Below are 18,609 nucleotides of genomic sequence, written 5' to 3'. Positions count from 1 at the left end.
GACTATGATCTGATTGGCTATTTGACAGAACAATGATCGACCTCATGACGCAAACTGCTGCTTTTTTAAAGGAGCATGCCACACATTTCCAGTTCAATTTACTTCTCATGAAGAATACAACTCGGCCGGACTGAGAGAAGAGTTGAATATTATTTTACGGGACTGAAGGGAGCTTTCCAAAGTTTTTCAGCTAGCATGGTTTTCTCGGCTTAGCATGAGACTTAAAATGTTGTTCAGCTGAATCATGGGAAATGTAGGATACAGTGCTTTTGGAGCTTGACTGATACTAAGGATTAAAAGTCATAAAATAGGCCTCTGCAACTTTAATTTTGATCACCCACTTTTTTAAAAATCTGGCTCTTCATCGTCATGAAAGTTTAACGCTAACTCACTACAGTGTCACTTTAATTTAAATTTTAAACCGTAAAAGAATGCATCTCTGATAACCACCTAAACTGTTTTTATAAATTTGCTACATAGGCTATAAAGCTATGATCATTTTGACATTTCACACTTTGAAAACCATAATAATTAGAAAATGTCTCACTCGCCAAACAATGGCAACATCTCGTTTTGTTGAAATGCGATCAGTGTTTTTCAATACTTTTTATGCAAGTCATACATTTTTCCCCCTTTACGTTTTAAGAAACATACTACAAATTTGTAAAAGTTTTCATCTAATATCTAAAAAACAAAGATGAGGCCACTCACAGCTCCAGGATCAGGATGACCTCCGCCTTGTTTTCAAAGACCTCGTGGAGCGTGATGATGTTGGGGTGCTGGATCTCCTTCAGGATGTTCACCTCGCGTTCGATGTCCTCCCTCGTCACCCCTCGTCGACTCGACTTGCTGCGTCGCTTTTTGATGGATTTGGCGGCGTACTCCACACCCGTAATTCTGTGCCGACATCTTCTGACCACAGCAAACTGACCGCTAGCAAGAAGAGAAGAAGAAATTGTCAAAAGGTGCCGTCAAGCTTTAAAACATTAATACTGAATTAAAAATCTGCCAACAAGCATCTCTAAAGCTCACTATTTAATGCGTTATTTTTAATTTGTTGATCCATACATCAGAAGTGCTTGTAAGCAGATTTTGTCAGCTTTTGATAACACTTTAAGAAGTGGACATTGCTTTATTAAAAAAATATATATAGAAACCAGAATCTAATGATGTCTGATTAAAGAGGAGTGAACAAATACATCAGCTGCAAATGTTACATTCCCACAGCGTTGGACATTGTTCACTAATACATTAAAAAACAGACTTTCTGCTATATCTGTATCAGTTTCAATGTGGTAAACACAGACGTCTGAGCCAAAAGGAGTGGGTGGGATAATAAGCCATTTAAACGGTTGATCAGAAACAGCTTTAATTAATAACTGGCTGATGCATCACGGCAGCCGGCGCAGCCTTGAAACACAAATAGCAATGAAAGCTGAATCAGGAAACATCTTTAGATCCATCAGGGTGGCATCAGATCAACCTGTGGAGGTGTTTCAGAGACATACTGCAATCTTAAAACCCCAAAATGCAATGCTGATTAAAATATTAATCCATACATATTATATATATATTTTCCTCTTTTGATTCTCAAATGTATCTGTAATTACAGACACAAAAGTGAACCAAGCAAGACTTACTATCATTGGAAAAGAGTATTTGTGAATCTACAGAGGACAAAAAAAAACAAAAAACCCGTATTCACCTGAAGCAACCCCTCATCATCATTTTGACAACAGTGTGTAAATTATATCTACGCAGCAAAACTCTCACTGATAAAGATCACAGCTCAGCACAACATCAACACAGCTGACAAACATCCAAGCAGTCATCCTACACCCCACACACTCACATATTTAGAAAGGAAAGACCTTTACTGCTTATATAAATGCATTATTAGGTCACATAAAATCCAGATGCATAGTGTTTGTACAGTAAGAACTAAAGCTGAGTACAATATGTTCAGTTATTCCTCTCATAGGAGTAAAGAGGTCAAATATAAAGTAATGGAATCATCTCTTTAGATATTTGTACCTCAACAGTTCAAACTACCATACCTGTTGAAAAGCTTTAATCATGAAAGGATTGACTGATATGAGTATACGAAGTACTGGCAGCAGAGGCAACCTCAATTTATACTAATATAATTATATGATTATAAGAAAACAGCAGGCTTCCTGTGGAAGTGTGTTTTATTTCTCTCACAAGCTTTATGTGCAAATTATTTGCCAAAAAAAAAGCCTAGAAATGCATCATATTAGGGGTTGACAGATTACCTGGGTGATTATTGGGGCTGATATTTGGCATTTATCTGTACCTGTAATTTATTTCAATGATCGCTAATGAAAATAATTAATTAAAAAGTGCAAAGAAAGTGTCAGCATGGGAGAAACTTTTTGTTTGTAAAACCTCCAGAGGCTTTTTAAAAAAAAAAAAAAAAAAATTGATTTCTTATTAAAATTTTCACTTAATAAAAATAAAAATGTTGCTGTGAACTTTGCTAAACTCTTCACCAACATGTTTTTACAGTAACCAAGAATGGGAAACCAAACACTGGCTCTAGATGGGGACTTCTGATTTTCACCAAAGTTAAAAAAGCCCCTCTGAGACAAAAGTGTCGAAAAAAAACCCATATTTTTTTAAAAGTGAAACTGATTTATTCTGTTTTTACTGGTTTAAATCACCTCGTCCGTTTGTTTTGGAGCTCTGCAGATGATGATTTGGCTCCCGGTGAAAACCTCCTGAATAACCACTGAAGGAATTCGAACTGGGAGAAGTTTCAGCTTGTGGAAATCTGCAATCCTCATCCCTCGATTCTAATAAATCCCCCTAAATCTTACACAGTTCCTTTAAACTGTGGTTAAAAAACGGCTTTTATACTGTTGGTTGCACAAAACAAGCAATTATGAAGATGTTATCTTGGCCTTTTCGAAACTGAGAGGGGCATTTTTCATTTCTGACCTTTATCAGACTCAACATAAACCAGCAATAACAAAATGTTCCCCTCTGGTAAATATACACAGTTTTAGCAATAAATAAACACTTTTTGTCTAATTTTAAACAAAATGATTTAGATACTACTGAGAAACAATCATCTCTTTAATGCACACGTCAACTCTTTCACCTGCCCAGGTGTTGTTTCCCTCTAAGAGGTGTTAACAGGCTGCAGGAGACATGCTCCAAGTTAAGTGGATATGAAAAAAAAAGTGTTCAGCCTGAAGTGCACACATAAGCATTTTCACTGTCTAGGCAATCCACGTGTGGTGAGCCTGTGTGACATTTTAGCGTGACAAATTACTCTACGTATGAACAACACAAGAGCTGTTATGGAAATTCCACCATCACGTTGCCATGCAGCATTGTTATTGAACGCTGCGATCTGACTGGATAACGCTGACTCCACTGTCACTCCACCGACACAGCGCCAGAAAAACCACTCGGGGATGCAGGGACACTTGGCTGAGGGCTGTTGACGCCTCCGCCGATTGTGCCTCCTCGCGGCCCTGGCAATCATGAAGCACTAAGTGTACCGAACACCCACAGAGGGAGGAGGAGAACAAGGGAGTAGGGGGGAGTAGAGAAAGAGGAGTGAGAGAAAACGAGAGAGACGCATTCTGTCTCATCGCGGCCAGATTTTCACGCAGATTTACAGCTTCATGGCAAAAGCTTCCTCTGCCTTGGCAACAAAAAAAATGGCGACAATAAAGAGAGATCCCTGCGCTGTCGTTTGACTCCCACAGTCCTGCCAAGACTGGAGTGCACAGTTGTCAGGAAGCAGTTTAGTAATTTAGCTATATGTTCCCACTCTAATATTCTCTCTACAATCCAATATTTGATGAGTAAATGCAGGATCCAGACTACAACACTGCCAGCTGCAGCGCAGCTTTATAAGAAAAAAGCAATAAGGCCTCGAGGAGTATCCGTGACAAAAATGTCACCCTGCTCTGACGCGTGACTATAATACGTCTCGTGGGCCCATCAGTGGTGTCTGAGGCCACGTCCACATTCATGAGGATAAATCTGAAACTGCTGCTTAGATTTTTTAACTTCTGCTTTTACACTAACATTCTCAGGTTGGATGCTCAGACTCGTGTCAAAGTCATTTTCCGCGCAAAAATGTAAAAGAATACTACGATTTTCAACAAGCTTTGGATCATAGTGATGTGGGCAGTGCGTGTAAATGAACTGTGGTGAGCTGCTTCTACACTCTTTGTGTCCATGGTGGCGGGCAATACGAAAATGCAGAAGGACAGCCTGTAGTTTGGGCGACAGCACATTTTCAGAGCCAGTAAAACTTTGCCTAATGATGCGTTTTGCATCATTTGGTAGGAATATCTAGGCACTGGTTAGATGGAGGAAAGTTTACCACAGTTCATTTACACATACTACTCACATTGTTTTGATACAAAGCTGGTCGAAAGTCGATGAAGTGTCCCTTTAACAGCCTGCAAAAAAAACACACTATTCAACATCACTTCAAAATCAGCTTGTAGCAGCACCTCCTCTATTTATTCAGTGTTTTTAAGATGTTGTCGCTGTGTTTTTATGTGTCAGATCTTATCTGTAGTCGTATTGTTATGTTGTCATGTTTTAATGTATAGTGCTGCTGTGACGACGACATTTCCCTTCTGGAAATAACAAAGTAAAGTAAGTATGTCAGTAAGTACAGCCACATTGACATATCCTAAAGGGAAGTAAAATGAAAGTTGTTTGCTGGCAAACTGAACTACCGACCAGCTAAGGGAAATGATGTCTCTTTAAGGAAGCCAGAGACATGAAGCAGACAATGTGAAGAGGAAGAGAGAGCTGAGGATGAGGGCTTTCTCATGCTAATGACACTTCCATCCCCATTCAGTCCGGCTTCACCCTATTGTGTTCCCCACCTGTCAGTCAGGCCTCTCCGAGTAGATGGAGGAGACAGAAAACATCAGGATGTGATCTGCTATTTCCACAGAAACTGACAGAAAACAGAAGAGGGCTGCTGTTCACACTGTTTGTGTAATATCACACAGGCCTCCACAGTCTGTATTCAAAAGACTGAGCACCTGTTACACACACGCCTGGCTGGATGAGGCCACAGTAAGGCAATGAGTGAACTCTGCATGTGATCATACCTCACAGGATTATCACTTTAGCTACAAATGTGCAGCTGTAAAGGTCAAGTTTTGACAGCAAATGTGATGCAAATGCTTACGGCTAATATTTGGCCCTTTTTCTAGACAAAAGCCCCTTTGATGCCGCTCATTCGAGGCGGGAATATTGCATCGTCATGCCACCTTGTCGTTCTGTTTAGCATTTTGATACCTGAGCAAAGTGGTTTGATTTCTTTCCAAAAAGTGGGAAGACGACAATGAGCAACAAAAGAAGAAAAATTAGCAAGACATTAATGAAATGTATAAGCAAATTACCTAAAACTGCTAAATAAAAATCAAAGAAAAGAGAAAGAAAATTTAAATTAAAAAAAAAAACAAGAAAATGAGCCAGCATGCCGTCTAAAATCACAAACTGGCTAAACAGACGTGCAGACTAGAAGAAAAACTGCAGTGAAGCTGAGCATGCAGCTTCATATGCTAACCACTGAAACTGGAAAAGTAGGAAATCAGTTGGCCTCTAACGAACCCTGAGATGCCAACAGCAACAAACCAGAACCCCAAAAAGCAGCCAGCAGCTTAACTGGAACATCCTTTAACTCATTCCTGTGCTGTCAAACTTTCCACTGCTGACGGTTCATGCAGAGGAAAAGTGCAATCTGTGAAGCCGTGGGACTTGGTGTGAAAATACTGTTGAGGATGAGAAAGGAAAACACAACTGATTTCCTGTTCTTGATTATGCACCATCTGTGCGGTTTTGAAGACATCCTGTGACATTTTTCAATGTATTTTTTCCCACATTTATTTTTCTAGTCAGAACAGCACTCTTGAATCCGTATAATGGTTTTATTCACACCGTTGATCTACTTACTGTGACAAAAAATGGGACATTATGCACTATGATGAGGCTGGATTAAAAGGATGTTAAAGAACAGCAAAAGGCAATCTTGGTTGAGAAGATCGTTGGACTATTTAGCACAAAAAATGAAGCGTTGAGGACATTTGAAAAATATTCTATGTGATATTTTGTAAGCCTTCTTATGCTGCCTGACAATTAAATAAGCATGTGCAGCCTTGTGAGCACACAAATTCGAGCCAATTCAATCATATTCACCCAATACAGTGAAAGGTTAATGGTTCAATTTTAAGTCTAAGTTGAGTCTTGTGAACTGCCAAGTTAATGCCATGCATATTTGACCTATACACCTCCTGATCCATTAATACCTAAATTACAATTTCCCTAAACTTCATATTACTTCAGGAATAATAACTTCAGATCTTAAACTACTGTAACCAACAGGGAAAAACATTACTACACATGAAAAGTTATATGACTATATTGCATGGGCTATTATGTCAAAGCACCTGTTGGGTGTCAGGTTGAGCATGCTCTAACAAAAACTGCAGTGAAGCATAACAGTGAGTCTGGAGGAGGAGGATAATACATGTATAAAAGGCGCTGTAATTATTTCATCTTGTTGTCAGTTTTCCAAAGCTGGAAGGGGACTATTTGATGGTCTGACTGATAATAGAATAATGAATGTGTGATGAGGTTTTGCCAGATTGTAACAACATTAATGCATGACGTTTATAATGCGCTTTTATGTCTTTAAGAGCTACACAGCAAGACAGCTTCAAAACAGTTTAAGATGTAGGTGAGTAAAGCACAGCTTGAAACTGAATAATGGCAAAAAATATTAGCATAAGAATGAGTCAAAATGTGCATTTCTACTATATTTACAACTGCAGATAATTGTAAAATTCTATCAGATAATGGTGAATTACATTAGTCCACAAGATGGTTGAGAAAAAAAATTAAATGAAAAAATGTGAAAATTAAACACCTCTTCACTTTTTTATTAAAGGAAAACTTCAAGCTGCAAATGACCATTTGTATGTCAATTCTTCACCACTTGTAACATTTCATTTGGAAAGAAATATTTGAGGAGTTGAAGTCAGAGGCGACTGCATCTAAGCATGTTGTAGTTGTTAATGTTTTAGTGCCAATTAAGGCCTTGTTTTTAGATTATTGAGTTCAAGAACACCACTTTGCCAAACAAACCACTCGCATTTTTGACTTGTAGTCAAGTCAAAAATACAATATTTGTCTGTGATATATAATTGAGTCAAAATAATTTTCCAAAAAAATTAATGCAATGCAATTAAAGTACAGATATTTAAAAACTGTACTTCAGTGCAGTACTTGGGTTAATAGACTTTGTTACTGTCCACAAATGAACACAGGTAACAATAACACGCTGGTGGCTAAAAAGTGTATCAGGAAAACAGCAGCATGTTCAGAGCGATAGCATGCAGCCTGTGGGAATCAAACTCCACACTTGTGTTATTTCCAAAGTTCTCCCACTGTACGCTCATAAAGAAGAGGGGGAAGTGAGCCCACCCTTTGTTAACAACACCAGCTGCACACACATACAAACAAGGGGAAAATGGCAGCGGTTCAACTGAGCTCTCTTCCCTTGGTGAGGTAGTGGAGGGAAACCAAAACCCAACGCTGCTTCGAAAATCAAACACCCTTTCCCCGATAGAGTTTCTCTTTCTGGGACTTAAAGCTCTTTAAAATCTAGCAAAGAGCTAAGTTAACAGGAGTTAATGTGGTGGATTCCCCCCATATGACAGACCCATTATATTTACCTACTAGCAGAGGCTAGCTGGGAAATCCCTTTCATCCTCCAGGGATGTTTAGGGAGAGCACTGACTTGCATGAATGCTGCCGAGTAAGCTCAAAGATAGGGCAGAAATAATGAGCAGGCAGAGAAGAAAAAGCCTTCCTGGGAATCACTGACAAACAAGAGGCAGGGAGGCTGTTTTTCAAGAGCAGCTCTCCCCCCTCAGCCCTGCTCAGTGCAAAACCCCAGATAGTCTGCATGGATCAAATTGCTCCGTTCCCTTTGTTGCGCTTAAAGCAAAGACAAGTCTTCCTACTTTTGGCCTACTTGTTTCTCTAAAGCAGCTGGAGGGGCGGGGATGATAGGAGAGCAGAGGAGAGGCTTGTTTGTGTCTATCAGAGCTGCCTGGCTGTGTGACAATGACTTGCAGCGTGTTGCATTACCTAACACTGCTGGCTGGACAGCGCTTATCTGTGGAAAGATACTGTTGCGGTTAACATTTATTGCTGCGTGCGTTTCTTAACCCTTGATACAGCAGGTCTGTGTGACAGAGGCGGTTCAGTTAGTGCTCCACATTCATTGACTGATATCTCAGGTTTACTATAGACAGTCCTGCCTGTTGAATGTGCACACATGGACGCTCAGTTGCGTATACAAAGTACAAAGTAACTGACGCTGCTTCTTAAAACAGACATGCTCTCTGTCAATTTACATGCAAACAGGCGCACAGAAGCCAAGCTAAGAGCATCAGTTCAGCTGGTGCAAACATGGCAAATTAGATTTTATGTCTGCACAAGTGTTGCTTCAAAGCTCGGGCTGCACACAGGCACTGATTATACTACTCTGATGCTGGAAACACCTTTCTTTACACGACAAACATGGACTTATTACAAGTTGCTTTGGACAGTAGCAGCCGCTTAATGAACGTAATGAAATGATGAGTCAAATAAATAAACAGAAAATCTGCCACTATTTTCATAAAAGATTATAACTATTTAATCAAATTTGAGGCACAAATGCCAAAGATTTAGTGTGTCTCCTTCTCCAGGGTTTCCCACACATTCATTTATTGGTGGCTGTCAGTCATGATTAAAACATCTGCAGCTGGAGTGAAATGTGGGAGAAAGTAGAAAATAGTTCCCTCCCAGACCAGGCACTCAACTTACTGTCTCTCATACGCTTATTATTTTTTATCATTATTATTGTTATTATTATATCGCTTCATTTTTTCTCATTTACGTACCTTTTCTTTTACTATATTTGTACACAATTATGTATGTAGGTGTCTTCCTCAATATGTATTGTCTATTGATTTGATTGTGTTAAAACGTCAACTTTTAACTTATTCAGCTGTATTTATGCAGTCCTCTTCTTTTGTCATTCCCTGGAGCAAGTCAGTAAAGTATGCAAAAGTTTTTTAATACTGCTGTCTCTGGTGTCTGAAGGAAACAATTAAGAAATAAAAAAATAATAAAAACATCTGCCGCCACAAGTAATTTTTTAGCGCTACTGAAATATATGTACTGTGCCGTTATGCGCTGCACAGCAGAGCGCACTGTTGTCACAGACGGAGCAGCAGAACACCAGGGAATACACGCACACAATATAAAATTTAAAAAATAATAATAAAAAAAGGAGGGAAGTTTTCACTTTCAGAAACAGCAACAAATAAAAGTGAGGTGTGATAGTACAGAGTCAGGTATTCACTCAGTGAGAAGACTGACCACTGGACACCAGTGAGCTGTCAAATCAGCGCAGCCTCGACTGGCTGATGTTAGTTAGGCGGTTGCCGCCCTGACTGGGAGTCTGGCCTTGTCAAAATGAGGCAGCGCAGGAATGAACAATGTTCAGCAGTAATGAGCAGCAGAAGGGCCTTGTAAACAAAAGTCAAGGATGTGGGAGAGGGCAGGGCAAGGAATAAATTTGATGCTAACAAGCAACACAAAACGTGGCCAGTTTGTGAGGTGTGGCGGATAACAGAGTCTGGGTGGAACGAGCAGCTGTGGATGTTTTCTGCACTGTTACCTCTATATTTTGACTGTGTAAACCCCCATGGGAAATACTGACACACCCAGAGGCAGCTCTTTTACAGTAGGCCATGTAAACACTGCTGATGTATTTCAAAATAAGAGCTTAGAGTTTATCATTACTCCTGTTTTTTCCTCTTTTCTTGGGATCAGATCAGGACATCTTTATCTGAAAGTTTACTTGCCAACCATGGGTGTACTACATGACAACTACATGCACAAAAAAAATGGAAGCCTCGAGACTTACTGCAAAAAACAAAACAAAAACAAGTTAGCTGTACAGTACCGAAATAAAAAGTTGAAGGAAGTGTGTGCATGAGAACTGCTCATTGCAGATGGGCTTCTAACCACAGTGGCCAATGCGAAAACGCGAATGGTCTTACGTGGAGCCATATGGTAGTGTACATGGCAATCTCAGGCCAACAGGAAGTATGCTGGGTTTTGAAGCCAATTTTCATAGTGGAATTACATTTTCTGAGCCAGTCACTTTTTTGAACTGCACAACCCCCACAATATGACGATCAGGATTTAATCCATTCGGTCCAATAACATTTGGAAAGTCGTTTTATCCCCATTCAAGTTAGTGGGGCACTAAACTGTAAGCAGCCAGCTCAGTCCGATTAAGTCTCTAGTGTGCTTACTGTATGGGCTAAATGATGTGAAAGCAGCGCCGATCATCTGGGTAATTTCATACCACAGAAATAGAGCTTTTTGGCTTCATGTGCCACTGAGCAATTTTCATAGTCATGAACAGGGCCCTGCCTCAAACCCATATCCAGGTCTCTTCATTTTTAATTTTTCCACAAATTGCAAGAAATTTGTAGATTTAGAAAATAATTTTTAAAAAGCTTGGAAAAAATGTTGAGAGAACTTTAATATAATTATCAAAATTATATTTTTAAAATATTTAACATAATTATTATTATTATTATTATTATTATTATTATCATTTAAATTTTTTAAGGTCATTGTCTAGTTTTTTTCTGGTACTACTCTCCTGTCATTTTTTTGTTGTTGTTTGTTTTGTTTTTTATTTCAAATTTTTACTTTTTACTAAGTTCTTGCTAATTTCTTTGTCATCTCTTGATAAGCTGCTAACTGCCCTCTATCCATGAAATAAAGCCTATTTACCAAACTTTAATCCTACGCACCGGGCCATTAATCACGATTTAAATTGCTAGAGAATTAGAGTCTCTCATGTCAAACATACTGGAGACACAAACATAAGAAAGCACCTCTCCTCGTTTCCTTGATTAGTTTTTATTTTCTAAAAAGCGACTTGAGATGAACTCTCCCATCAAGGTAATAAAGCAATGATTGATAATAACTACCTTCACAGTGTCTTATCATTTATTTTAACACTCAAGTATGAGGAAGGATTTGCTGACTGTTCAAGGTAACATTGATTATGACATTTTAAGCAAACAACAACAGCTTTAAGGTTTCTGTTTGCTCAGAATCACTCAGCAATCTGTGGCACGGTTGCCAAACCTCGGTCTAGACATTATGACTTATCATTTCCACAGATCTGGAGATCCAAAATATTGACGCCAATAAATGAAAATATTATTTTTGCAATGGCAAAAAGTCAAGTGAAATATAGTTTGCTATTGATGGGAACCAGACCTATGTGTAGTCATGATTTATATGTGACACATGATTTTTTCTTAGCTTTACAAGTAGTCAGGGGGTTGTGTTGAAAAGGCAGTTTCCTCGGTGAGAATGAGGTGATAACAAGCTCAGTCTGAAGCTCAAGTCGTCAACGCAGGGTGTCTGGCACAGCTTGGGCTGACAGCAGCTGAAGATGACACACATACAGCTACTTTTTTCTCTCTCTCTCTCACACACACACACACATTGCTACCTGCCTAGGAAATCTGTATTTTCCCAGCTGGAGGGTTGATTTCAGCACTGGCTCCAGCTGGCTTCAGGATCGCTGTGATATCTTTATGCATCTGCATTCCTGAGTCTGTAATGCAGGAGATAGACCTGCTGTTTCTTTCCAGTAGAAATATATATTTTTTTACATCCAGACAAAGCATGACCAGGCCTTCTCTAAGACCACGTTTTTTTCTCGTCTGGACAGCATTAGATGTTAATCATTTACTGCAAAATAATCTAATGTATAAGTAGTTCCTACGGGGACTGGTCTGGAAAAGAAAGGTATGATACCCTTCTAATCTTTGCCCTCAATCTCACCATAATCCATCTATACATTACAGCCTCTTAAATACAGCCTACACTCGTGGGAGTATAATGTGCATCATGACATTTTAAAACAACCATACACCCAAATACATATCCCACATAATGCACAGGGATCAAATAAAAGCCCTGCTTGCAGCAAATCATCCACACAGTGTGCCATACACACCGTCTGGGATTTTCAAAGAAATTTGTAATCCTGCAACTACATCACCACTACGCAGCTGTCAATTCACTGATCACTGCTGGCTCTAAAGACAAACATTTAATACAACAACAGTTCGTCGTTGAGTCCAAATGAACGTTTGCACCAAATATGAAGAAATTTCCTCAGGGTGTTATAGAGATAGAAACATGAATGGCGAGGTCACAGTGACCTTGACCTTTGACCACTAAAATGTAATCAGTTCATTGTTGAGTCAAAGTGGACATTTGCACACAAGATAAAAAATGTCACTTTTTTGGGACTAAAGGGGCTCCGCAATATTCAACAGAGAAACGCAGCAAATTATATATTTGTTTGAGCTGAAAGCAAAAGCATTTTTGCTGAATAAATTCGTTAAACAATTTAAAAAACACTAGGCCATGCATTTTCTTTTGATCATCACTCAGGAAACTACTGAATAACTACTGAAGCACGACTTGAGAACATGTACAATACAGGCTGAAGGTTTAGAAATATTTTCCTTACATGAAATGCAGTCATCAGGTTAGCATTAACAGCTAATTTGATATAACTGCGATAGGTAAGAAACGCTATCCTTGTGCTATAGTTGCCAGTACTACACGGCGTATCACCTCCATTCCACTACTGTGAGCCAGCTATTGATTGGCTCTGTGCGCTACTACTGTGAAATAGGAGAGGGTGCTGAAAAGCTGAAAAGTGTTAAGTACAATAGCAGGCGGGCCAGCAGAGCTGCAGGAAGGCACACACACCGCACACACAAAGCTGCTCTGTCACATCTGATGCTAATGCACATGGATTGACGGAGGATGACACACGAGTGGGAACACAATGAGTGTGATCTCACCTACAGTTTGGTTTCCTTCAGTGAGAACCACAGGGGATGTTTGCTTAGGTGCTTTTTTTCTGATTTTGGTCATTTTGGTTTATGCTGCTCAGTGACAAGCAAAACAAACTGCATGTCACATGATTTGAAGTCGTGTGACATTTGTTTAAACCAGCAACAGCTGATTATTTGGTTAGTTGAGAGCTTCACCAAACTGACATGTCATCGCCTTTTTGAACATCATTTGGCAAAAATGGTTTAATAACAAATCAAGCTGTAATAGAGTGACATTATTATTCATTTATAGGTGTGTTTTTGGCCAAATAGTTAATGTTATCCCAATTTTCACTCTCTTCTAGCACTCTTTTTGGTCTTGAGCAGCTCCTGGGGGAAATATGTGTCTCTTTAGCTGCTGAATGCTCTATTATTGTCACCAGCTGCATGTTTTCTAAACATGTGAGAACCTTCTAAAATAGACAACAGACTCCTTTCCCATTGCCAGTAGACTAGAGCTGTGCTCACAGCTTTGCAGCAGACGAGTGGTCATTCTGTATGTGTTTGTGTGTTGTTTTTTCATGTGTGTGTTGTCATTTTTTACAGTGACATACAACAATTCATGTGATTGACTAGTCGACTGAAAATTTTAAATATTGTATTTTACTGTTGGTTTCCTGGTATGTATTTCCATGGTAACATCATCTCAGCCCTTGACAGGACCTTTTATTACAATTTCCCTAAAATAATTTTGCATACTCTGACCTGTACAAACCTATGGTAAATGCAACTATAATCACTCTGAGGCTCCAAAAGGCATCAAAATTTACAGTGTACAAATATACATTACTGTTAAAACACAGCAGTAATACTGGCTCCAAAAAGCATTAAAATAGAGCATTTTACTGTTGTTTGAAAATACTGTACAATATTGCTACAGCAATTTATTGCTGTTTAGATTTCTGCCGAATTACAGGTACTTGCCAGCATCCTAGTGTTATTTTAGAGTGTCAATATCATAAAATACTTCAACAGTATATTACTATTAAATTTATTTAAATATTCTACATCAGACTGTTCAGTTTAAAGTGCAATATTAGCTCTGTAAAGCATCACAATTTACAGTGTTTTACTGTATAAAAAAAAAAAACTTTGTACCTGTACATTAATGTTAGTATTTCAAATACTTTTACAGAAATTTGTTACAGTGAATAAGTTTTCCTATCTTTTTTCAGTGTGACAGAATATTGCAAAAATAATGAAAAACAACAGAGACTTTATTAGCGTCCTCTCAAAAGTCTTTATCTGCTTTTTTTATATCCCAGTACGATAATTTCAGCAAATACCTAATCTAAGCAGCTGCCTCACATCTGCCTGTTAAATCTGCTCGCTGCCTCTGACATACTTTCTGGAGATGATGTCCTAAAAAGATTTTCACGTCATTAAACACAGGTCTACGTTTCAGGCTGCAGCAATCTGATGAAAGTGAGGTGCTGTAATCTGGCATGAGTCTCCATCCCTGTCAGCTTTGCAACAAAGCAGCTTTTATGGAGCCCAATGATTGGCTGATGGGATCAGTCATCACCATGTCGGCCTGGCAGAGAGCGGTCAAGTGCGGCAGGCTTTTAAAAGATCTCAGAAAGACCTCCTGCAGTAGGTAAAATTGTTATTTTATTCTAATATGACTCAACAATTTATGTTAAAGCCCAGAGTCCCTGGTAAGAGCAATAAACGGGGAGATGCAGTGTGATATCAGCACTATGTAACCTCTCTTAACTGCCTGCACTGCGTTTATTCTACTTCTTTCAGGCTGAAGTGCTCCAGTATGCTGCCCACTCACACGAAGTCTGCAGCACTCCAACAACAGCCAGTCTCAGCAAATCAATACCTGTGTTCAAAGAAGTTTGCAACCTCATTACAGCTTACTGCAAAAGACTGTGTTATGAAGTGAAGGAGAGAAACTGTAAATGTTCTGATGAAATGAAGTGGCTTTTTAAGGTTTTTAAACACCCCTAACACACAGATGTGAATGTACAGTATGAATACAATGAGCTAGGGATGGCAACGGTTAATCGGTTCACGGCTGGATGTTTTTGACCGCTTACACATGGTGGTCTATGGGTTAATTTTGCTAATTTTTAGTTTACTGCACTGCAAACCAACCAGGTTTAGTAGAAACTAGTTAGCTACCAGTGATTACCGCTTTTAATGCTGTCTCGACCCGACAGGTGTTACTGCATCGCATAACTATTCAAAAGTTGAGCGGATCATCCAGAAGTCTTGAGTCCACAATTCCTCTGTGAAATTGTGGACTATAACCTCCCAGAAATCCCTCATATGTGGCCACTTGCACATGTATGGGGTTGCCTTTCCATTATCGCTCACATAACAAGCCCACGTCGCTTTCGATCGGAAGTGACAGCTGGTGGGGTGGCTGCATTTAGAAATAAACCTGCTGATATTTGGAACATCCATCGCCATGATTCTTTGAATGTTATCATGAGAAGAGAAGTCGTATAACATCACGAGTGAGATCGCATAACATCACATTTAATGGTTACACAGTCATCTCACAATTGTGCTTTGACATTTAACAAAAAATGCTTAAGTTTTGCATGAATATGTAATGGCAATTTATATTTCAATCACAAAACATTAAAATTTCACCACCTCTATATGGGTAGCGCTTTGAAACGCAGCACTAAAACTCAATGAGGCAATCGAGCTTCAGACTAAACAAAAGGCCTCTTATATATATATATTTTTTTAAATTAACCAGTTAGTCATCAGTTAAGAGGTGTCTGTCTATCGAAAGCAAAATTGCTGCAGCTTCAACAGGTGGGGTTACACAGGTGAAACAGTAATGACTGTTTAATTAGCACTTAAAGACTGAGGCCATGAATTATTCATTAGTTTGTTGACTTTTGACGCAGCAGGGAATGACCTTGACTCAGTAAGTGTTTCCATACTTATAGAAGAAAGCAACACAGTGAAGCTCATCTGTCCGAATGTAACGGAAAAGCACAGCAGCTGCCAGGTTTTATGGATTTGGTGATGTACCTGAGGGCTTAACAGGAAGGCCAAGTGTTTCAGATGACAGTCAAAAGGAAAAACAGGACTCCTGATAAACCTTGGATGTGCATCATGCTGTGCAATGATGCATTTTGCCTTTCAAATCAGAGATTAATATTTCATGGGGATAAAAATCATCTTTACTGAGCGCTGCCAAATTGCTTGGCACTTAGACGAGCAACAACTAGAGGCAAAGTGAGAGAGAGAAAGAAGGAGAGCGGTATGACTCTGAAAGTGTTAAAATGTGATGCACATTTAAGTTATTTCACTAACTTCTCATGAAAAGCTTTGAGAACATTTTTAACTTTGATATCTGCTCCCCCCTTGCTTCAACCCTTTGGAAACCAAGCAAATTATCTTGATTTCATATAAAAACATGACAAAGGGCAAAACCTTCACAAGAAATGACACAAAAAAAATGGCAAGCAAGTTGTACAAAGTTACAAGAAAACTACCTGCAAAATAGCAAAAACAGAAAACAAAAAAAAGAAATAAAAAGGAAAACAATCAAATGACCTGGAAAAATAAAACAATAATAATATTAGAACTAATAATCAGCATGCTCTCTGTGAAGTAATTTTAAATATATAATAATTAGAACTACAGTTTTCTGTATGTTTTCCCCTGTTTTTTTTTTGTATGTTTTTTCATCTTTAACCAATTTCTTGCATTTTTTCCCAAATTGCTGATTGCCTTTTCCCCAATGTTTTTGGAAGAAATGAAACCGATTTGTTCACACTTCAGAGGTTTAAATGCTTGTTTAAGACGTCTGAATGCAGCATTAGAAAACTGAGCTCGAAATCCACTCATTCCACCTCTATTTGGAAGCCATAAGATTATTTTTTCCAACCATATATTGTGTGAATTTGGGTTATTTCCCATCCACATCCTCTCACGAAACGACAGAAACCAACAATCTCTGCTTTTGTGTGAGATGCCCAGTTACTACAATTACAGTTCTGCTTCTCCAGTTAATTAAATTGTCTTTGGCTCATGGGGGATGAATAAAGCCCCAGGGCGCTGAACACCATCTTTTGTCGATGTCCAAATTCACCACATCAGTCTACTCGTCCAGAACTGGAGACAAAACAGCTCTGAGCACTTCCTCTACGTTTCACATACACTAAAGGAAGTGGTGTGTATAGATGATAGAGCAGATAAAAAACAGAACAGAAACTACATACTGCTGACAAATTATAAAACAGAAATCTTTAATGCTGCTCATTCTGTGCCCTTCTTTTTCAAATTCACAAATATTTTGGCCTTGATCTGGCTCCACAGATTTTCTGCTTTTTTCCCTGTCTGTGTAACTGAATATATTTTGTTTTCTACTGTTAGTCAGTCAAAATAAGCACTTTATAAAAGTCACTTTGCTTTAAAAAATGGTCGTCATTTTCCACTGTTTTTTTGACATGTTTTAGACTAATCAATTATTTGGGGATATAAGAGCAATGTGTTCAACACGGCACATTGTAAAAGATAACTGTTTCATGCTAACCCTGCTTTTGGTTGTTTGGTAGTGCGCTTTAAATTCCTAAAGGACTACACACAGGATTGATTACTTTGTTTCTGAGATGTGATTTATTGTTTCTGCACTGCTTGTGTCTTCCCTATCAACGCTTCTCATTTTTAATGATTTGGAAATATGTGGCTGTTAAACAGGAACTGAGGTCTTCCAGTGTAGCTCAGACATAGTTATGCCATATCAGTTAACTTCTATCCGTTTGCTTGGCATCATTTATATGAACTAATGTGAAAAGAGGTTGGGATCATAAGATGTCCTGACAAACGCTTTCTCACACACACACGCTGTTTAAGCCCACCCCGGGTTATCTACCACACTCTTCCTTCCTCAAACCAGCGCTGGTTCCTCTGCTCAGTCTCTGAATCCTGTTGCTGTGGTTACCCTTCCGCTGTACACAATGGCATGGTGGTGTTGCATAATGTTTTTTTGCCAGTGCAGTTTGCCCACTACAGCTGAGTGGGCAGGGAGCGCTCCGAGCCGCCCTCCCACACTTCGCTCCATGCTAATGAAAAGCTTGGCCTCACCGGGGAGTTTTCACACTGAATCATGTCGGACAGCAGAGAGCCTCGGAGCCCGTGGTTGATGCTCCGCTGCAAAGGTCCTCGTGGCTTCTAAGTCATTGGTTAGTTTGATACTGTGGTCTGAACCTGGTGGGACTCAAGTGGATACAGAAAATGTCCCAAACTGATGTGAAAGGTGCATGAAGCTGATGAAAAGCTTTTTTCCACCAGTTTGGAGTTATATTAAAGTTGACTGACTGCATTGTTAAGTTATGGACTGAACCATAACATGTAAAAGCAAACAAGTTCACATCTTTGCATATGAGTTATTTTGCATGTGGACAACTGTTGCCATGTGAGATTCTCAGTGAGTTTGTTTCAGGGGTTGAACAGATGTTTTTGAAGTTTTGATTGGAAAAATCACAACTTGTTGTGACCAGTATCCGTAATACAAGGACCGATATCAGATTAATTATTCAGATGTTGCTCTTGCAGGCGTAACAGTATTACAGAAATTAGCCCTGACGACTCACAGGAAGAGGATCCCGCATTCGAACTC

The 18,609-nt window shown here is 39.1% G+C and overlaps 1 protein-coding gene across 1 annotated transcript in view; it reads right to left on the bottom strand.

Annotated features, from left to right (window-relative positions):
• Window positions 1-18,609, bottom strand: part of dapk1 (death-associated protein kinase 1) — a 94,993-nt gene that overhangs the window by 60,733 nt on the left and 15,651 nt on the right. Inside the window, 1 exon segment of the mRNA XM_042487731.1 lies at window positions 712-933. Coding sequence (XP_042343665.1) covers window positions 712-933 — 222 coding nt within the window.

The sequence above is a fragment of the Plectropomus leopardus genome, chromosome 6 (genome assembly GCF_008729295.1).
Source record: "Plectropomus leopardus isolate mb chromosome 6, YSFRI_Pleo_2.0, whole genome shotgun sequence".
In the NCBI taxonomy this organism is placed as follows: Eukaryota; Metazoa; Chordata; class Actinopteri; order Perciformes; family Serranidae; genus Plectropomus; species Plectropomus leopardus.
Note: the sequence above shows the minus strand (reverse complement) of the source record. Positions and strands in the feature narration are given on the sequence as shown.